At 51.4% G+C, this 16,330-nt stretch overlaps 1 protein-coding gene across 2 annotated transcripts in view; it reads left to right on the top strand.

The window, feature by feature from the left end:
- Positions 1-16,330, top strand: part of CCDC30 (coiled-coil domain containing 30) — a 127,634-nt gene that overhangs the window by 77,065 nt on the left and 34,239 nt on the right. For both annotated transcript variants that reach the window (XM_065575188.1, XM_065575189.1), the window contains 2 exons: positions 3,564-3,665; positions 7,772-7,897. In XM_065575188.1, the coding sequence (XP_065431260.1) occupies positions 3,564-3,665; positions 7,772-7,897 (228 nt within the window). The remainder of the gene's footprint in view (positions 1-3,563; positions 3,666-7,771; positions 7,898-16,330) is intronic.

The raw sequence follows: 16,330 nt of genomic DNA, 5'->3' as shown, positions 1-16,330 counted from the left end.
TTCACCTGACAGCTTGGATCTTGGGTCCTTAATTCCTGGTGACTTGCAGTTCTGCGCTGATGAGTTTAGGGTGGTTTGTAAGCCTTCCACCTGAATGTCTTTCCCTGTTTCCCTTTGTAGCTAGGAAACAGAATTGGGTGGTATCTCCAGCTTCTGACCTAGTCATCCTTTACTTTAGTGGGAACTGCACGTGCTCAGCACCTCTGAAAATCAGGCCATTTATGTGGGTGCCTAACTATAGATTTCGGTGCCTACCTGTAGCACTTACGTTTGGACCTTGAGCCCATGGTTTTTGGTAAGCTCCCTTTGGGGAGTAGCCTACTATGTACTCAGTCACTGAAGGGAGAGTTCGCTATCACTTTTGTTTGGAGGGTAAAGTCGTACAAAAGGACAGTATCTAAATAGTTGGGTTTCCATCTAAAGCAGTCGGTAGCTTTGCCAGTTCCCTTCTCCTCCCCCCAACCCGTGTCCTATACCAGCAGAAGGAAGGCAGCGTGGTCTGTGTCATAAGTTGTAGAGTCACAGATCTCCTTGAACCGCCATTTACCGTGCAGCCAGCTCTTGCGATTTTCATCCTGAGTCTCATAATATCTGGTGTTTTTCTTAAAGCCCAAGATCTGGGAGTCCTGTGATTCTGTGGATCTCAGCTTTCATTTAAAAAAAAAAGAGAACGTTTCTAGTTCTGGTTGCAGAGGAAAGCTTGAAGGTGTGACCCCAAAAAGCTCAAAACCCAAAAGGCAAAGAAAAGGAACCTAAACTTTTTTTTTTTATATCTCATGATTTGAAGGCAATCTCATAACTTGTGAGTGGCTGGCAGCACTGCCTTTATCGGAGAACACGGCTCCCTCAGCAGCTTCAGATACCCCTGTCTGTCTGGGACTTTCAACATACCACACAGACATCTAGTGGCTGAATAGTACAACTGCAAGTCAATCTCCCTGTTTCGATTTATTACATTGTAATCACTTAAAACAGTCAATGGGATTTGCAGAGGTTCAGCAGCTCTTAGGTGAATGCAGTAACTCCTCACTTTAAATCATCCCGGTTAACGTTGTTTCATTGTTACATTGCTGATCAATTAGGGAACATGCTCGTTTAAAGTTGTGCAATGCTCCCTTCTAACGTTGTTTGGCAGCCGCCTGCTTTGTCCACTGCTTGCAGGGAGAGCAGCCCGGTGGAGCTAGCTGGTGGGGGCTTGGAACCAGGGTGGACCAACAGCCCCCCAGCAGCTCCCCGCTCCCCTAAGTTCCCTGTGCAGCAGCTGCCCAGCAGGCTAGCAATTGCAGCTCTCCAGCAGGGGGGACACACCACAGAGGGAGCTTCCAGGCAGCAGCAGCTGCAGCTGCGGTCCGGTCTCAGCTTGCTGATCTAATTAACAAGGCAGTGTACTTCTGACCCCACTCTTCATACTTAAAGGGGAAATGCCCATCTCTCTCTCTCTCTCTCTCTCTCTCTCTCTCTCACACACACACACACACACACACACACACACACACACACACACACACACACACACACATGGTGTGTGTCTCTGTCTCTGTCTGCCCTCCCTCCTTTCCTGCTGTCTTGTACAGTACAGTGTGAGAGTTAACCCTTGAGGGCTCAACCAATTGCTAGTTCATCATTTAGCAGTAAGGCATTCCCTGGAAATACCCTACCCTCTGACTCCACCACCTCAACCAAGCTTCACAATCATCATCGCTGTGTACCAGTATTAAATTGTTTGTTTAAAACGTATACTCTGTGTGTGTGTGTGTGTGTGTGTGTGTGTGTGTATATATATATATATATATTATATATATATATATATATATATTATATATATATATATATATATATATATATATAGTCTTTTGTCTGGTGAAAATTTTTTTCCTGGAACCTAACCCCCCCATTTACATTAATTCTTATGGGGAAATTGGATTCGCTTAACATTGTTTCACCTAAAGTCACATTTTTCAGGAACATAACTACAATGTTAAGTGAGGAGTTACTGTACTGAATGTTGATGATAACTGCATATGTGCGAAGAATGCAAGAAGAAAACAAAATGTTGTAAGACCCTTGAGTCCTCAGTTGTGTGAATTTGTCATTCTCTTAAAACAGTGGTGCTGACATATACCTAAGCACAGCCTTATGGGGGTCAAGCAGGTTCTACATATTTTAATAAGATTTCAAGGCATCTGTATTGATTTATATTTTAAGTTCAAGTTATCTCTTATGTATTTAGATAGAAAGAACCTATGTACAGTATTGTTTATTTAAAAACAAAGAAATCAGTGCATAAGACATGAATTATAGAAAACAGGGAAAAAACAGTAAAGATACTCCTGATACTTCCTTGTGTAAATGAAAGTGATGTAAGCATGATGACAAAACACTAGTGGATCGGCCGTTAGTCTATTGTGTTGAAGCAGGCCAGGGGCCTTATGGAATGCTGTGGTGGGCCATGTACAGCCCGAGGGCCATAGGTGGGGCACCCCTGTTTTAAAGTATATTTGTACATGGAAAGTGCATATGTAAATGGCACATTAATCCTTAGTGTCATTCCATAGAATGTGTCCTTATATCTTTTTGCATATAACCATTTACTTTGCATTTTCACTTTTGCTTCATGCTGGTTCTGGGAGGTCAGCTCAGCTGTCTGGAGACGTGAAAGTCATAGAAGTGTTTATACAAACAGCAGAATCTAACAGCCGGAGCGAATACAATGACTCCCTGCTTCAGCTGATGCGGGGTTTGAACCTGCATCCTTCAGCATTCAAAGCATGAGCTTGACTTCCACAAGTCACAAGGAGGGAGGCTTCTAATTCCCTAAGACCCTTGACAATCCCAGCCTACAGGGCTCATTGTTATCCCCATGAGATTGCCCTACGCTAGGAGGATCCCCGGAGGATGTTTAAGGCCCTAGTCCAGTGCTTATCATTCAGCAGGTGAGTAGCCCTGGTGAGATCAATGGAACTACGCTCATGCTTAAATGCTTTGCTGGCTCAGGTCCAGAGTGCCTGGTGCCTTGCAGCCAGCGTTATGGCTCCCTGGTGCTAGAGGCTAGAAGGAGCTGTGACTCTAACCCAGTATCCGCCTGGATGACAGCTGTGCTCCTGAGCTCTGCTGGGGGAGGAGAGGGGCCAAAGGCAGATGTCAGTTGGGTGGGGGAAGAAGAAGCTTCCTTCCTTTATAGGTTAGGGAGGCCTCTCTGTGCCACATGGTGGGGTCTGTTGGGCTCCTCGGCTGCTCCTCTTCAGGGACCGGCAGGATGAAGGCCCACAAAGAGCAGTCTATGGGGGGATGTAATGTTAAAAGGGTGTCTGGATCTCTTTCCCACGTTCTCCCAGAGACCCTTGTTGTGCAGCTGGGTTCTCCCTTTTACAGTTTGGTCCTGAGCAGCCAATCCACCCTTTGGACCAACATCCCTAGACTGTGCTGGAGTTTGCATGGCGTAGGCAGCTCTCAGCATTTTCTCCCAGCCTCTCTGTTTCTAGAGTTGCTGTTTCTATAATACGTGTTTTCCTGATTCAAATGGCAAGTGTCTGTTTTTAAACTTGGGATTTATTTGTGTCAAGATCACAAGTTTAGAGACGGAGTTACTCAGAGCACAGATGAATAAAACTGAAGCCAGCATGAAAGATCAAGAAACAACTAAAAAAGTGCAAGATTTCCAAGAGGTAAGAGAACTTCGCTGAGGAACCAACTGTTCTGGTTTAAAATGCTACTAGGTGGGTACTTGCTTTTCCCATGCAACTGTTCCGGAACGATCAGCCCTTCTTCAGTTCATGCCAAGAGATTCGCATCTTTAGCATCTCTTCCTCCTGCAGTTTGCCCAGCAGGCTGCAGCAATACTAATCTGGCATCCCTTCCACTCTGACCCTGTCCCCTACCCCCATGAATCCCTTCTCGGGCTCCCTGAAGCTTAAACTCCCTGTCCTTCCTTCTGAGGCACTACACAGCTCTGCTCCCATCCAGTATGTCACCCTTAACTTCTGCCTCCTTCCCGTCTCCTGATCAACGTCCTGCCGGCTCCAGCTGCCTCCTTCCCGTCTCCTGATCAACGTCCTGCCGGCTCCAGCTGCCTCCTTCCCGTCTCCTGATCAACGTCCTGCCGGCTCCACTGCCTCCTTCCCGTCTCCTGATCAACGTCCTGCCGGCTCCACTGCCTCCTTCCCGTCTCCTGATCAACGTCCTGCCGGCTCCAGCTGCCTCCTTCCCGTCTCCTGATCAACGCCCTGCCGGCTCCAGCTGCCTCCTTCCCGTCTCCTGATCAACGCCCTGCCGGCTCCAGCTGCCTCCTTCCCGTCTCCTGATCAACGTCCTGCCGGCTCCAGCTGCCTCCTTCCCGTCTCCTGATCAACGCCCTGCCGGCTCCACTGCCTCCTTCCCGTCTCCTGATCAACGTCCTGCCGGCTCCAGCTGCCTCCTTCCCGTCTCCTGATCAACGTCCTGCCGGCTCCAGCTGCCTCCTTCCCGTCTCCTGATCAACGCCCTGCCGGCTCCAGCTGCCTCCTTCCCGTCTCCTGATCAACGCCCTGCCGGCTCCAGCTGCCTCCTTCCCGTCTCCTGATCAACGTCCTGCCGGCTCCAGCTGCCTCCTTCCCGTCTCCTGATCAACGCCCTGCCGGCTCCACTGCCTCCTTCCCGTCTCCTGATCAACGTCCTGCCGGCTCCAGCTGCCTCCTTCCCGTCTCCTGATCAACGCCCTGCCGGCTCCAGCTGCCTCCTTCCCGTCTCCTGATCAACGTCCTGCCGGCTCCAGCTGCCTCCTTCCCGTCTCCTGATCGACGTCCTGCCGGCTCCAGCTGCCTCCTTCCCGTCTCCTGATCGACGTCCTGCCGGCTCCAGCTGCCTCCTTCCCGTCTCCTGATCGACGTCCTGCCGGCTCCAGCTGCCTCCTTCCCGTCTCCTGATCGACGTCCTGCCGGCTCCAGCTGCCTCCTTCCCGTCTCCTGATCGACGTCCTGCCGGCTCCAGCTGCCTCCTTCCCGTCTCCTGATCAACGCCCTGCCGGCTCCACCTGCCTCCTTCCCGTCTCCTGATCAACGTCCTGCCGGCTCCACCTGCCTCCTTCCCGTCTCCTGATCAACGCCCTGCCGGCTCCACCTGCCTCCTTCCCGTCTCCTGATCGACGTCCTGCCGGCTCCAGCTGCCTCCTTCCCGTCTCCTGATCGACGCCCTGCCGGCTCCACCTGCCTCCTTCCCGTCTCCTGATCGACGCCCTGCCGGCTCCACCTGCCTCCTTCCCGTCTCCTGATCGACGTCCTGCCGGCTCCACCTGCCTCCTTCCCGTCTCCTGATCGACGTCCTGCCGGCTCCAGCTGCCTCCTTCCCGTCTCCTGATCGACGCCCTGCCGGCTCCACCTGCCTCCTTCCCGTCTCCTGATCGACGTCCTGCCGGCTCTACCTGCCTCCTTCCCGTCTCCTGATCGACGTCCTGCCGGCTCCAGCTGCCTCCTTCCCGTCTCCTGATCGACGCCCTGCCGGCTCCACCTGCCTCCTTCCCGTCTCCTGATCAACGTCCTGCCGGCTCCACCTGCCTCCTTCCCGTCTCCTGATCAACGTCCTGCCGGCTCCAGCTGCCTCCTTCCCGTCTCCTGATCAACGTCCTGCCGGCTCCAGCTGCCTCCTTCCCGTCTCCTGATCAACGTCCTGCCGGCTCCAGCTGCCTCCTTCCCGTCTCCTGATCAACGCCCTGCCGGCTCCACCTGCCTCCTTCCCGTCTCCTGATCAACGTCCTGCCGGCTCCACCTGCCTCCTTCCCGTCTCCTGATCAACGCCCTGCCGGCTCCACCTGCCTCCTTCCCGTCTCCTGATCAACGTCCTGCCGGCTCCACCTGCCTCCTTCCCGTCTCCTGATCAACGTCCTGCCGGCTCCAGCTGCCTCCTTCCCGTCTCCTGATCAACGTCCTGCCGGCTCCAGCTGCCTCCTTCCCGTCTCCTGATCAACGTCCTGCCGGCTCCAGCTGCCTCCTTCCCGTCTCCTGATCAACGTCCTGCCGGCTCCAGCTGCCTCCTTCCCGTCTCCTGATCAACGTCCTGCCGGCTCCACCTGCCTCCTTCCCGTCTCCTGATCAACGTCCTGCCGGCTCCACCTGCCTCCTTCCCGTCTCCTGATCAACGTCCTGCCGGCGCCAGCTGCCTCCTTCCCGTCTCCTGATCAACGTCCTGCCGGCTCCAGCTGCCTCCTTCCCGTCTCCTGATCAACGCCCTGCCGGCTCCAGCTGCCTCCTTCCCGTCTCCTGATCAACGCCCTGCCGGCTCCACCTGCCTCCTTCCCGTCTCCTGATCAACGCCCTGCCGGCTCCACCTGCCTCCTTCCCGTCTCCCGATCAACGCCCTGCCGGCTCCAGCTGCCTCCTTCCCGTCTCCCGATCAACGTCCTGCCGGCTCCACCTGCCTCCTTCCCGTCTCCCGATCAACGTCCTGCCGGCTCCAGCTGCCTCCTTCCCGTCTCCCGATCGACGCCCTGCCGGCTCCAGCTGCCTCCTTCCCGTCTCCTGATCGACGCCCTGCCGGCTCCAGCTGCCTCCTTCCCGTCTCCTGATCGACGTCCTGCCGGCTCCACCTGCCTCCTTCCCGTCTCCTGATCGACGTCCTGCCGGCTCCAGCTGCCTCCTTCCCGTCTCCTGATCGACGTCCTGCCGGCTCCACCTGCCTCCTTCCCGTCTCCTGATCGACGTCCTGCCGGCTCCAGCTGCCTCCTTCCCGTCTCCTGATCGACGTCCTGCCGGCTCCAGCTGGGCAACAATTTTTACCCCAAATTGTTTTTCACAATTGGCAGATTTGGGTCGACCAAAACATTTCACAAATTCACCAAATTATTATATTAAAAAAAACATTTCAGTTTTTCAATTCTAAACTACTTCAATTTTATTGAAAAAGAGAGAAAAGCAACCCCCAAATCAAAATGATTTGTTTGACCTGAAACAAAAATTTTCCGACTTTTTTGGTTTGCCAAAAAATTCAAATAATTTTCATTTCAAGTCAGCCCAAAGCTAATTTTTTTTCTCAGTTTAGCCAGGAACTGAAAAAATCAATTACTTGCACAGTTCCACTGTTGACACTTCTCTTTTCCCATAATCTCTTTGTCTCCTGCGTCTCCTCTGGCCCTTTCTTCAAGCTGCCCCAGGGACTGGAAGGGTGTTATTACTGCAGCCGTATATTAATTAATGGCATGGGGAAAGGGATAATCTGTCCCCTCTGACCTCTCTCATCAAGTTCCTTCCATCATTACTGAGTTAAAACCCCACCCCTGGCACGCTAGGATTTTTAGCATGATCTATATCAGGGGTAGGCAACCTATGGCATTCACACTGCCCGGGTCCAGGGGGCTCTGCATTTTAATTTAATTTTAAATGAAGCTTCTTAAACATTTTAAAAACCTTATTTACTGTACATACAACAATAGTTTAGTTATATATTATAGACTTATAGAAAGAGACCTTTTAAAAATGTTAAAATGTATCACTGGCACGTGAAACCTTAAATTAGAGTGAATAAATGAACACTCGGCACACCACTTCTGAAAGGCTGCCGACCCCTGGTCTATATATTGTCTGTGATTCTGATATGTTGATGATCTCTGAGAACTAGTACTGGTAATTGAGGGTTCTTGGCTGGGATTTTCAATTCTGCCTAGGGGATTTGGATGCCTGGGTTGCCATGGGAATTGGGAATCCAAATCCTGGCAGCAGCGTGGAGAATCCCAGCCCTCGTCTTTCTAGTGTATGAAAGACTGTGGATGTGACTCATAACAGATGCTGCTGTTGAACAATTGCAGATGCTGAAAAGCCACCAGGAGAAGGTTGAAGTACTTGAAAGTAAATTATCAGAGGAGAGAGATTGGAGAAAGCAACTTGCATCTGACCTTGAAAAGACACAGAAAGCTTTGAAGGCTGAAAAAAAGGTATTGAATGGCCGGACATGTATTGTGTTGTGAAGCTGTTCTCATGGGGAATGCTTACTAATTCTGCTGTATTCTTGAACTAGATGGCCACCTCCGTCTTTCTAAAAGACCCCACAATGTTCCACATATAATTTTGTTTGGCCTTTAGTTAAATACCCATCTCAATCTAGGAGCGAAGGACCTGCCGCCGCCAGTCACGGCTTTTTTTTTTTTTTTTTTTGCTTGGGGTGGCAGAAATGCTGGAGCCGGCCCTCTCTCTATCAAACAGACATTTCTGAAGGTCTCTTTGGGTGCTTTGAATACAATTGTTTACCATGGCTTTCCCAGGCCATTCCTCTGGCTTTTTCCTCCATAATTTATCCCTTTTAAATTAATGGAGATATCCTATCTCCTAGAACTGGAAGGGACCTTGAAAGGTCATCGAATCCAGCCCCCTGCCTTCACTAGCAGGACCAAGTACTGATTTTGCCCCAGATCTCTAGGTGGCTCCCTCAAGGATTGAACTCACAACCCTGGGTTGAGCAGGCCAGTGCTCAAACCACTGAGCTATCCCTCCCCCAGCACATCTTTTCTACAGCACATCTTATTTTTCCTTTCAGTCAATGGTATAAAACAACAGCAAAAAAACTTTACTGCCAAATCGAATTCCGCTGGACCAAGAAAAACAAACTGAAGTCAGGTAGAGCATCCTGAAAGCTTGGAGCCCAGTAGTTGCAGAGGACTAGATTGAGGACCCCTTACTCACACCGATGAGTACTTATTGACACAGAATTGCCAGAATGTCTCCTATTTATACATCCAAGGACAGTGGCTCTTTTTGTCACACTATGCTGGTGTCCGTGTGAACTACATTCTTTGTTTCTAGATGTATGACCTTACATTTGGCTGTATTAAAACATAAGAAGGGACAAACTGGGTCAGACCAATGGTCCATTGAGCCCAGTATCCTGTCTTCTAACAGTGGTCAGTACCAGGTGCTTCAGAGGGAATGAACAGAACAAGGCAATTATCGAGTGATCCATCCCCTGTCATCCAGTCCCAGCTTCTGGCAGTCAGAGGTTTAGGGACACCCAGGCATGGGGTTGCATCACTTAACATCCTGGCTAATAGCTATTGATGGACCTGTCCTCCATGAATTTATCTAATTCTTTTTTTAACCTTGTTATAGTTTTGGCCTTCACAGCATCCCCTGGCAACAAGTTCCATGGAGTGACAGTGCATTGTGTGAAGAAGTACTTTCCTTATGTTTGTTTTAAACCTCATACCTATTAATTTCATTGAGTATGTGAAGGGGTAAATAACACCTCCCTAGTCACTTTCTCCACTCCATTCATTATTTTATAGACCTCCATCATGTTCCCCCGTAGTCGTCTCTTTTCTAAGCTGACCAGTCCCAGTCTTTTTAATCTCTCCTCATACGGAAGCTGTTCCAGACCCTAATCATTTTTGTTGCCATTCTCAGTACTTTTTCCAATTCTAATGTATTGTTTCTGAGATGGGGCGACAAGAACTACATGCAGTATTCCAAGTGTGGGTGTGCCATGGATTTATGTAGCAGCATTATGATATTTTCTGTCTTCTGATCTATCCCATTCCTAATGGCTCCTAACATTCTTTTAGCTTTTTTAGCTGCCACTGCACATTGAGCAGATGTTTTCAGAGAACAATCCACGATGACTCCAAGATCTCTTACCTGAGTGGCAGGGGCGTGTGTGACGTTCCCCTCTGGTGTTATCTGGACCGGTGATCTGCTAGGTCACCCCAATCCTTGACTCTGGGAGCCAGCCTTACCCTGCTCTGCTGTGAGACCCCCACTCCTGGGCTGTTCATGCACAGCCTCTGGCATGTAAGCTGCTCCTTGGATTGTGCAACTGAATGACACTAGCCAGTAACTCCGGTCCCAGACACAGCCCTAGGAACCTCCGTCTTGCAGTGTCCAGTTATACCCGCTGGACGCTGCAAGCTTATATGAGTTGGTCAATTTAACAAAGAAATTGATATGCACCAGGCTTGTTATCCCCAGGGGAGCCTCTGACATGCTTCAAACCAAACGCACTGCTTCAGGCAGAACAAACAAACAGATTTATTAACTATAAAGATAGATTCTAAGTGATTATACGTCAAAGCACAACAAGTCAGATTTGATCAAATGAAATAAAAGCAAAATGCAATCTAGGCTGATTTTAACACTTCCAATGCCCTTACAAACTTAGATGCTTCTCACCACAGGCTGGCTGGTTGCCCTTCAGCCAGGCTCTCCCCTTTGATCAGCGCTTCAGTCACTTGGTGGTCGTGGTGTCTGTAGATGGAGGTGGAAGAGAGAGGAAGAGCATGCCAAGAAGGCTAATGACATTTTGGGCTGTATAAGTAGGGGCATTGCAAGCAGATCGAGGGACGTGATCATTCCCCTCTATTCGACATTGGTGAGGCCTCATCTGGAGTACTGTGTCCAGTTTTGGGCCCCACACTACAAGAAGGATGTGGAAAAATTGGAAAGAGTCCAGCGGAGGGCAACAAAAATGATTAGGGGGCTGGAGCACATGAGTTATGAGGAGAGGCTGAGGGAACTGGGATTGTTTAGTCTGCAGAAGAGAAGAATGAGGCGGGATTTGATAGCTGCTTTCAACTACCTGAAAGGGGGTTCCAAAGAGGATGGATCTAGACTGTTCTCAGTGGTACCAGATGACAGAACAAGGAGTAATGTTGCAGTGGGGGAGGTTTAGGTTGGATATTAGGAAAACCTTTTTCACTAGGAGGGTGGTGAAGCACTGGAATGGGTTACCTAGGGAGGTGGTGGAATCTCCTTCCTTAGAGGTTTTTAAGGCCCGGCTTGACAAAGCCCTGGCTGGGATGATTTAGTTGGGAATTGGTCCTGCTTTGAGCAGGGGGTTGGACTAGATGACCTCCTGAGGTCCCTTCCAACCCTGATATTCTATGATTCATGGCAAATGTCTCTCCCTTTTATCATGTCCTTTCTTCCCTCTTGGCTTTGCCCCCCTCCCTTTCAGAGTCAGGTGAGCATTACCTCATCGTAGTCCCAAACTGACCAAGGGAAAGGGGGTGACTCCCTCGGGAGTCTAACAGATTATTTTTTTGCTGCCTAGGCTAGCATCTTTTGTTCCTGTGAGGCTGGGGTGGGTTTGTCCCATACCTGTCCTGATGAGGTGTGAACTGCCCCTCTGTTCCTGGAGAGTTTTGTCTGGGCTTGTTTTAAGCCACGAGGACACATTTTGAGCCTCATAACTATATACATGAAATTACAACCTACAACATTACTATAACATCACTATAACAGCCATGCTCAGTGCATCACGAGCCTTCTGAAGACACCCGACATTACAAACTTTGCATTGGACACCACACAATCATATTATCAGGATGAACATGGAGCTCTTGGGTGTTCCCCCGAGGTACAGAGCGTCCCAGCATGTGCAGGAATTTAAATGTCACCGATTTGGGGGGGGGCACCGGTGAGGGGCGCAAAACTCCTCTGTGGGGAGAAGAGCAAACTCCTCCAGCGCAGGGGTCCCGGCAATGGGCGCAGAATTCCTGCTCCTGAGCTGCAGTGGGGAGAGCACTTGATGGAGAAGTGCAGGAGGAGTTCTGCGCCCCTTGCCGGGGACCCCGAGCCAGAGGAGTTCTGCATCCCCTGCCGGGGACCCCGAGCCAGAGGAGTTCTGCACCCCTTGCCGGGGACCCCGAGCCAGAGGAGTTTTGCATCCCCTGCAGATTATTGGGGGGGCATGCCCCTGCTTCCCCCCCTTGCGCACGCCCCTGTTAAGTGGTAACAGCTAATTTAGACCCTGTCATTTTGTACGTAGCGTTGGGATTATGTTTTCCAAATGCATCACTTTGCATTTATCAACACTGAATTTCTTTTGCCATTTTGTTGCCCAGTCACCCAGTTTTGTGAGATCCCTTTGTAACTCTTTGCAGTCAGCTCAGACTTAACTATCTTGAGTAATTTTGTATCATCTGCAACTTTGGTACTTCCCTATTTACCTCCTTCTCCAGATCATTTCTGAATACGTTGAACCGCGCTGTCAGGTATCCGAAAGGAGTTGGTTTTACCTCTGTATGTGGCATTGGGGAGACCATTACTAGAATACTAAATCCAGTTGTGTGTCCACACTCTAAGCAGGACGTTGACAGATTGGAAGAGGGTTTAGTGAAGAGTTATAAGAATGATAAGAGACAGTTCAGTCTATTTATCGTATTGAAGAGGAAGTGAAGAGGTGTCTTGGGCCACGTCTGTATGTCCAGCACTGCAGCTGTACAGATATAGCTGCGCCGCTGCAGCACATCTGGTGAAGACGCTCTGTGCTGATGGGAGAGAGCTCTCCCGTTGGCATAAACAACCCAGCTCCACAAGCGGCAGAAGCTGTATCACTGGGAGAAGCTCTCCCGCTGACATAGCACTGTGTGCACGAGCACTTATATCGGTTTAACTTCCCTTGCTCAGCGGGGTGGTTTATTCACACCCCTGAGTGACGTAAGTTATGCTAACATGGGCTGTAGTGTAGACATAACCTTGGTCGTGGTCAGTAGATACCTACATGGGGAGAAAAGATAGTAGGGGACTCTTTAATTTAGCAGGCAAGCTCTAGTGGTTGGAAGTTGAAGTCAGAAAGATTCAAACTGGAGGTAAGACAACTTTTTAACAAGGAGGGTAACTAACTATTGGAACAGCTTCCCAAGGGCTGTGTAAACTCATCTCTTGGAGACTTTACATGGAGATTGCATGTCTCGCTAAAGATCCGCTCCAGTTCAACCTCCAGGGTAACTTACTTAAGGCAGGTTTACATTTAAAACGCAGCATCGGCAAAGCTGCAGCGCTTAAGTGCACATGCTCCTACACCGATGGGAGAGCTTCTCCTGTCAGCGTAGTTAATCCACCTCTGCAAGAGGCGGTAGCAACATCAACAGGCGAAGCTGTCCCACTGTCACAGTGTTGTCTATACCAGGGGTTAGGTCAGTATAACTGTGTTACTCGGGGGTGTGGATTATTCACAGCCCTGACCTGAGCGACGTATTTACACCGATATAAGTCTGTAGTGTAGAGCTGGCTTTAGTAGTTTGCAGAGTTGTTGTAGCCGTGTTGGTCCCAGGATATTAGAGACGGGGGAGAGGGAGGAGGGAATATCTTTTATTGGACTAACTTCTGTTGGTGAGAGAGACAAGCTTTGGAGCTACCCAGAGCCCTTCTTCAGGTCTGGGAAAAGTGCTCCCAGCCTCACAGCTAAACACAAGGTGGGACAGATTGGTTAGCATAAGTAGTTAACACGTACTGTAAATCAGAGACCATTCAAGCTGAAGTGGCCAGTTAACACCTTTGCAAAACAAGCTGTGTGGAGGGGTGTGGATAGTAGGTTACAGATTGTTGTAATGAGCCACAAATCCAGTGTCTTTATTAAGACCATGATTTGTAGTGTCTAGCAAAGTTATGAATTTGAGCTCCCAGGTTCATCTTTTGATTGTGTGGTGCAGGTTTTCGTTGAGGATGACGACTGAGAGGTCAGATATGAAGTGATCGGTTTGTGAAAAGTGCCCACGTGCGATATGGCCAGGGATGAAAGTAACTTACAGGACTTACTGGTACTGCCGGAGTCCGGAGGGGGGCGTGGCCTCATCCGGAAGAGGCGGGGCCTCTCAAGATTTAAAGGCCCTGGGGCACCGGCTGTGGCTGGGAGCCCCAGGACCTTTAAATCAACCCGGGGCTCCCAGCTGCAGAGGTGGCTGGGAGCCCCCAGGGCTCAGGGACAAATTAAAGGGTCCGGGGCTCCGGCCGCTGCGGAGCTCCAGGCCCTTTAAATCCCGGCCTCAGCCCAACCACTGGAGCTGCGGGCGGGATTCAAAGGGCTCTGGGCTCCCCACAGCGCCTGGGAGCTCCGAGCCCTTTAAATCCCCACCGCGGAAGCCGGTGCGGTCCGGCACGGCGTACTGGCTCTTTCACCTCTGGATATGGCATTTTGGTCTTTTATCATTTTCCTGTGTGAGTTCATTCGAGAGTGTAGTGATTGTCTGGTTTCACCCACATCGTTGTGGTTCGGGCATTTAGTGCCCGGGATGAGGTTCACCACATGTTGTGACAGGCATGTGTCAGACCCCTGGATCTTGAGCAGTGTGTTGTGGGGGGTATTGATCATCACAGCAGGGGAGATGTCTTCTGGTTTTGATCTGTTGTTCTGGCAGGGTCTGGTGCTGCTTTGAGTTGGTGGGCACTGGTCTGTGGGGAGCTTGCTTCTGCTGATGATCTTGGTGAGGTTTGGGGGTTGTTTGAAGGCCAGAAGAGGGGGTTTGGGAAAGATTTCTTTCAGGATGTGGAGCACATCGAACAGGGGTTGTAGCTGTTTAATGATACCCCATATGAGTTCCAGCATGGAGTGGTAGGTCATAACTAGGGGTATGTAGTTGGAGGGTTTTGTTTTTTTTCTGTGTACACCCATAACAATTTTACATTCAACAATAAACACTTTGTTCAAATCATGGGAACAGCCATGGGTACTAGGATGATTCCCCAAAATACCAGCCTCTTCATGGTTGTATGCAGAGTTGATATAACCATGTCAGTCCCAGGATATCAGAGAGACAAGGAGGGTGAGGTAATATCTTTTATTGGATCAATTTCTGTTGGTGAGAGATACAAGCTTTTGAGCTTCCACAGTGACCTGAAGAAGAGCTCTGTGTAAGCTTGTCCATCTCACTAACATGGGCCCTCTTCTTGCGCCATCTTGAGGAAGAATTTTCTGGACAAATGCACCACGAAACCAATGATCCACCTGAAGTACATCAGTGATATTTTCATCCTCTGGACTAGGGTTACCATCCGTCCGGGTTTCCCCGGACATGTCCGGCTTTTTCAGCCTTAAATGGCCGTCCGGTGGGGATTTCTAATGAAGTAGAAATGTCCGGGATTTCCTCTCCTGCAGAGTGCGGCGCAGCTGATTGGATGCCTGGCCTGATTGAAAGCCGCTCGCAGCCACTAGGGCCTCTAGCAGCCAGAGTCCCTCCCCCTCCCCCGCTTCCTCCTCCCCCACAGAGCAGGCAGAAGTGTTTGATTCCACGTGGAGCCTGCATTTCTTCCTCTGCCCGGTGAGTGGGGGGAGCAGGGCAGGCGGCGGCGGGGGTGTGTGTAGAGGCTGCAGGGCGGGGGGCTGCAGAGGCTGCAGGGCGAGTGGGGAGCAGGGGGCACAGAGGCTGCAGGGGCAGGGGGGCGCAGAGGCTGCAGGGCAGTGGGGAGCAGGGGGCACAGAGGCTGCAGGGGCGGGGGGTGCAGAGGCTGCAGGGCGAGTGGGGAGCAGGGGCACAGAGGCTGCAGGGGCGGGGGGGTGCAGAGGCTGCAGGGCGAGTGGGCAGCAGGGGGCACAGAGGCTGCAGGGGGGGGTGCAGAGGCTGCAGGGCGAGTGGGCAGCAGGGGGCACAGAGGCTGCAGGGGCGGGGGGGTGCAGAGGCTGCAGGGCAAGGAGGAGCAGGGCAGGCAAGGGCATAGAGGCTGCAGAGCGAGTGGGGAGCAGGGAAGCACTTAGCAACCCCCAACCAAGATCAGAGCGGGAGGGAGGAGAGGGAATGCAGGGTGCTCAGAGGAGGGGGCAGAGTTGGGGCAGAGACTTTGGGGAAGGGGTTGGAATGGGGGCGGAGAAGGGGTGGGGTTGGGGCGGGGCTGGGGCAGGGCTGGGGGCGGGGCCCCGTGGAGTGTCCTCTTTTTTAAATGTTTGAATATGGTAACCCTACTCTGGACAAGCAACCTAAACTCCCTCAGAGATTTCCACCACAACTTCAACAATCACCACCTGTCCATCAAATTTTCTCTAGAACACTCTCAAACCAGCATCAACATCTGGGACACCACAGTCAGTTTCAACAATGAAACCCTACAGACCACTATATACAAGAGATCCATGGATCACCACACTTACCTTCACAGATTCAGTACCCTCCCAAACCGGGGCGGTGGAGTCTTCCCAAAAGGGGGGAGACCAGGGCCCCCACCCCCTTTGTGGCCCCACCCCTGCCCCTCCTCTTCCCCCCAAGGCCCTGCCCCCGGCCAAGCCAGAGTGGGTCCGGGGAGCCCAGGCCCCTCTAGCTGCCTGGGGGGGAGGGCTCCCCACAGATGTTCGTGCAGCTCTTACCCTGACCCAGTTCCAGCTGGGGGGACGGGGCCTTGGAGCCACAGCCGGGCTATGATAAGAGCCTTCCAGCAGTTGTGGGGAGCTACAGACCCTCCCTCTGCCCAGGGCTGGGAACCCAAGGAGCAGGAACATGGGCTGGGGACTACTCTTGGGCCCCCCCATCACGGGCAGGTGCAGGCAGGGCCGGCTTTAGGCCAATTCCACCAATTTCCCCGAATCGGGCCCCGCGCCTAAGAGGGCCCCGCGCCCAGTGGCAGGGCCGCCGGGGTGGGGGCAAGTGGCCGAGAATCCCTTCCCTGGCTAG

Source organism: Chrysemys picta, chromosome 21 (genome assembly GCF_011386835.1).
Source record: "Chrysemys picta bellii isolate R12L10 chromosome 21, ASM1138683v2, whole genome shotgun sequence".
Classification (NCBI taxonomy): domain Eukaryota; kingdom Metazoa; phylum Chordata; order Testudines; family Emydidae; genus Chrysemys; species Chrysemys picta.
The sequence above is the reverse complement of the archived record's forward strand: the minus strand, read 5'-3'. Positions and strand labels throughout refer to the sequence as shown.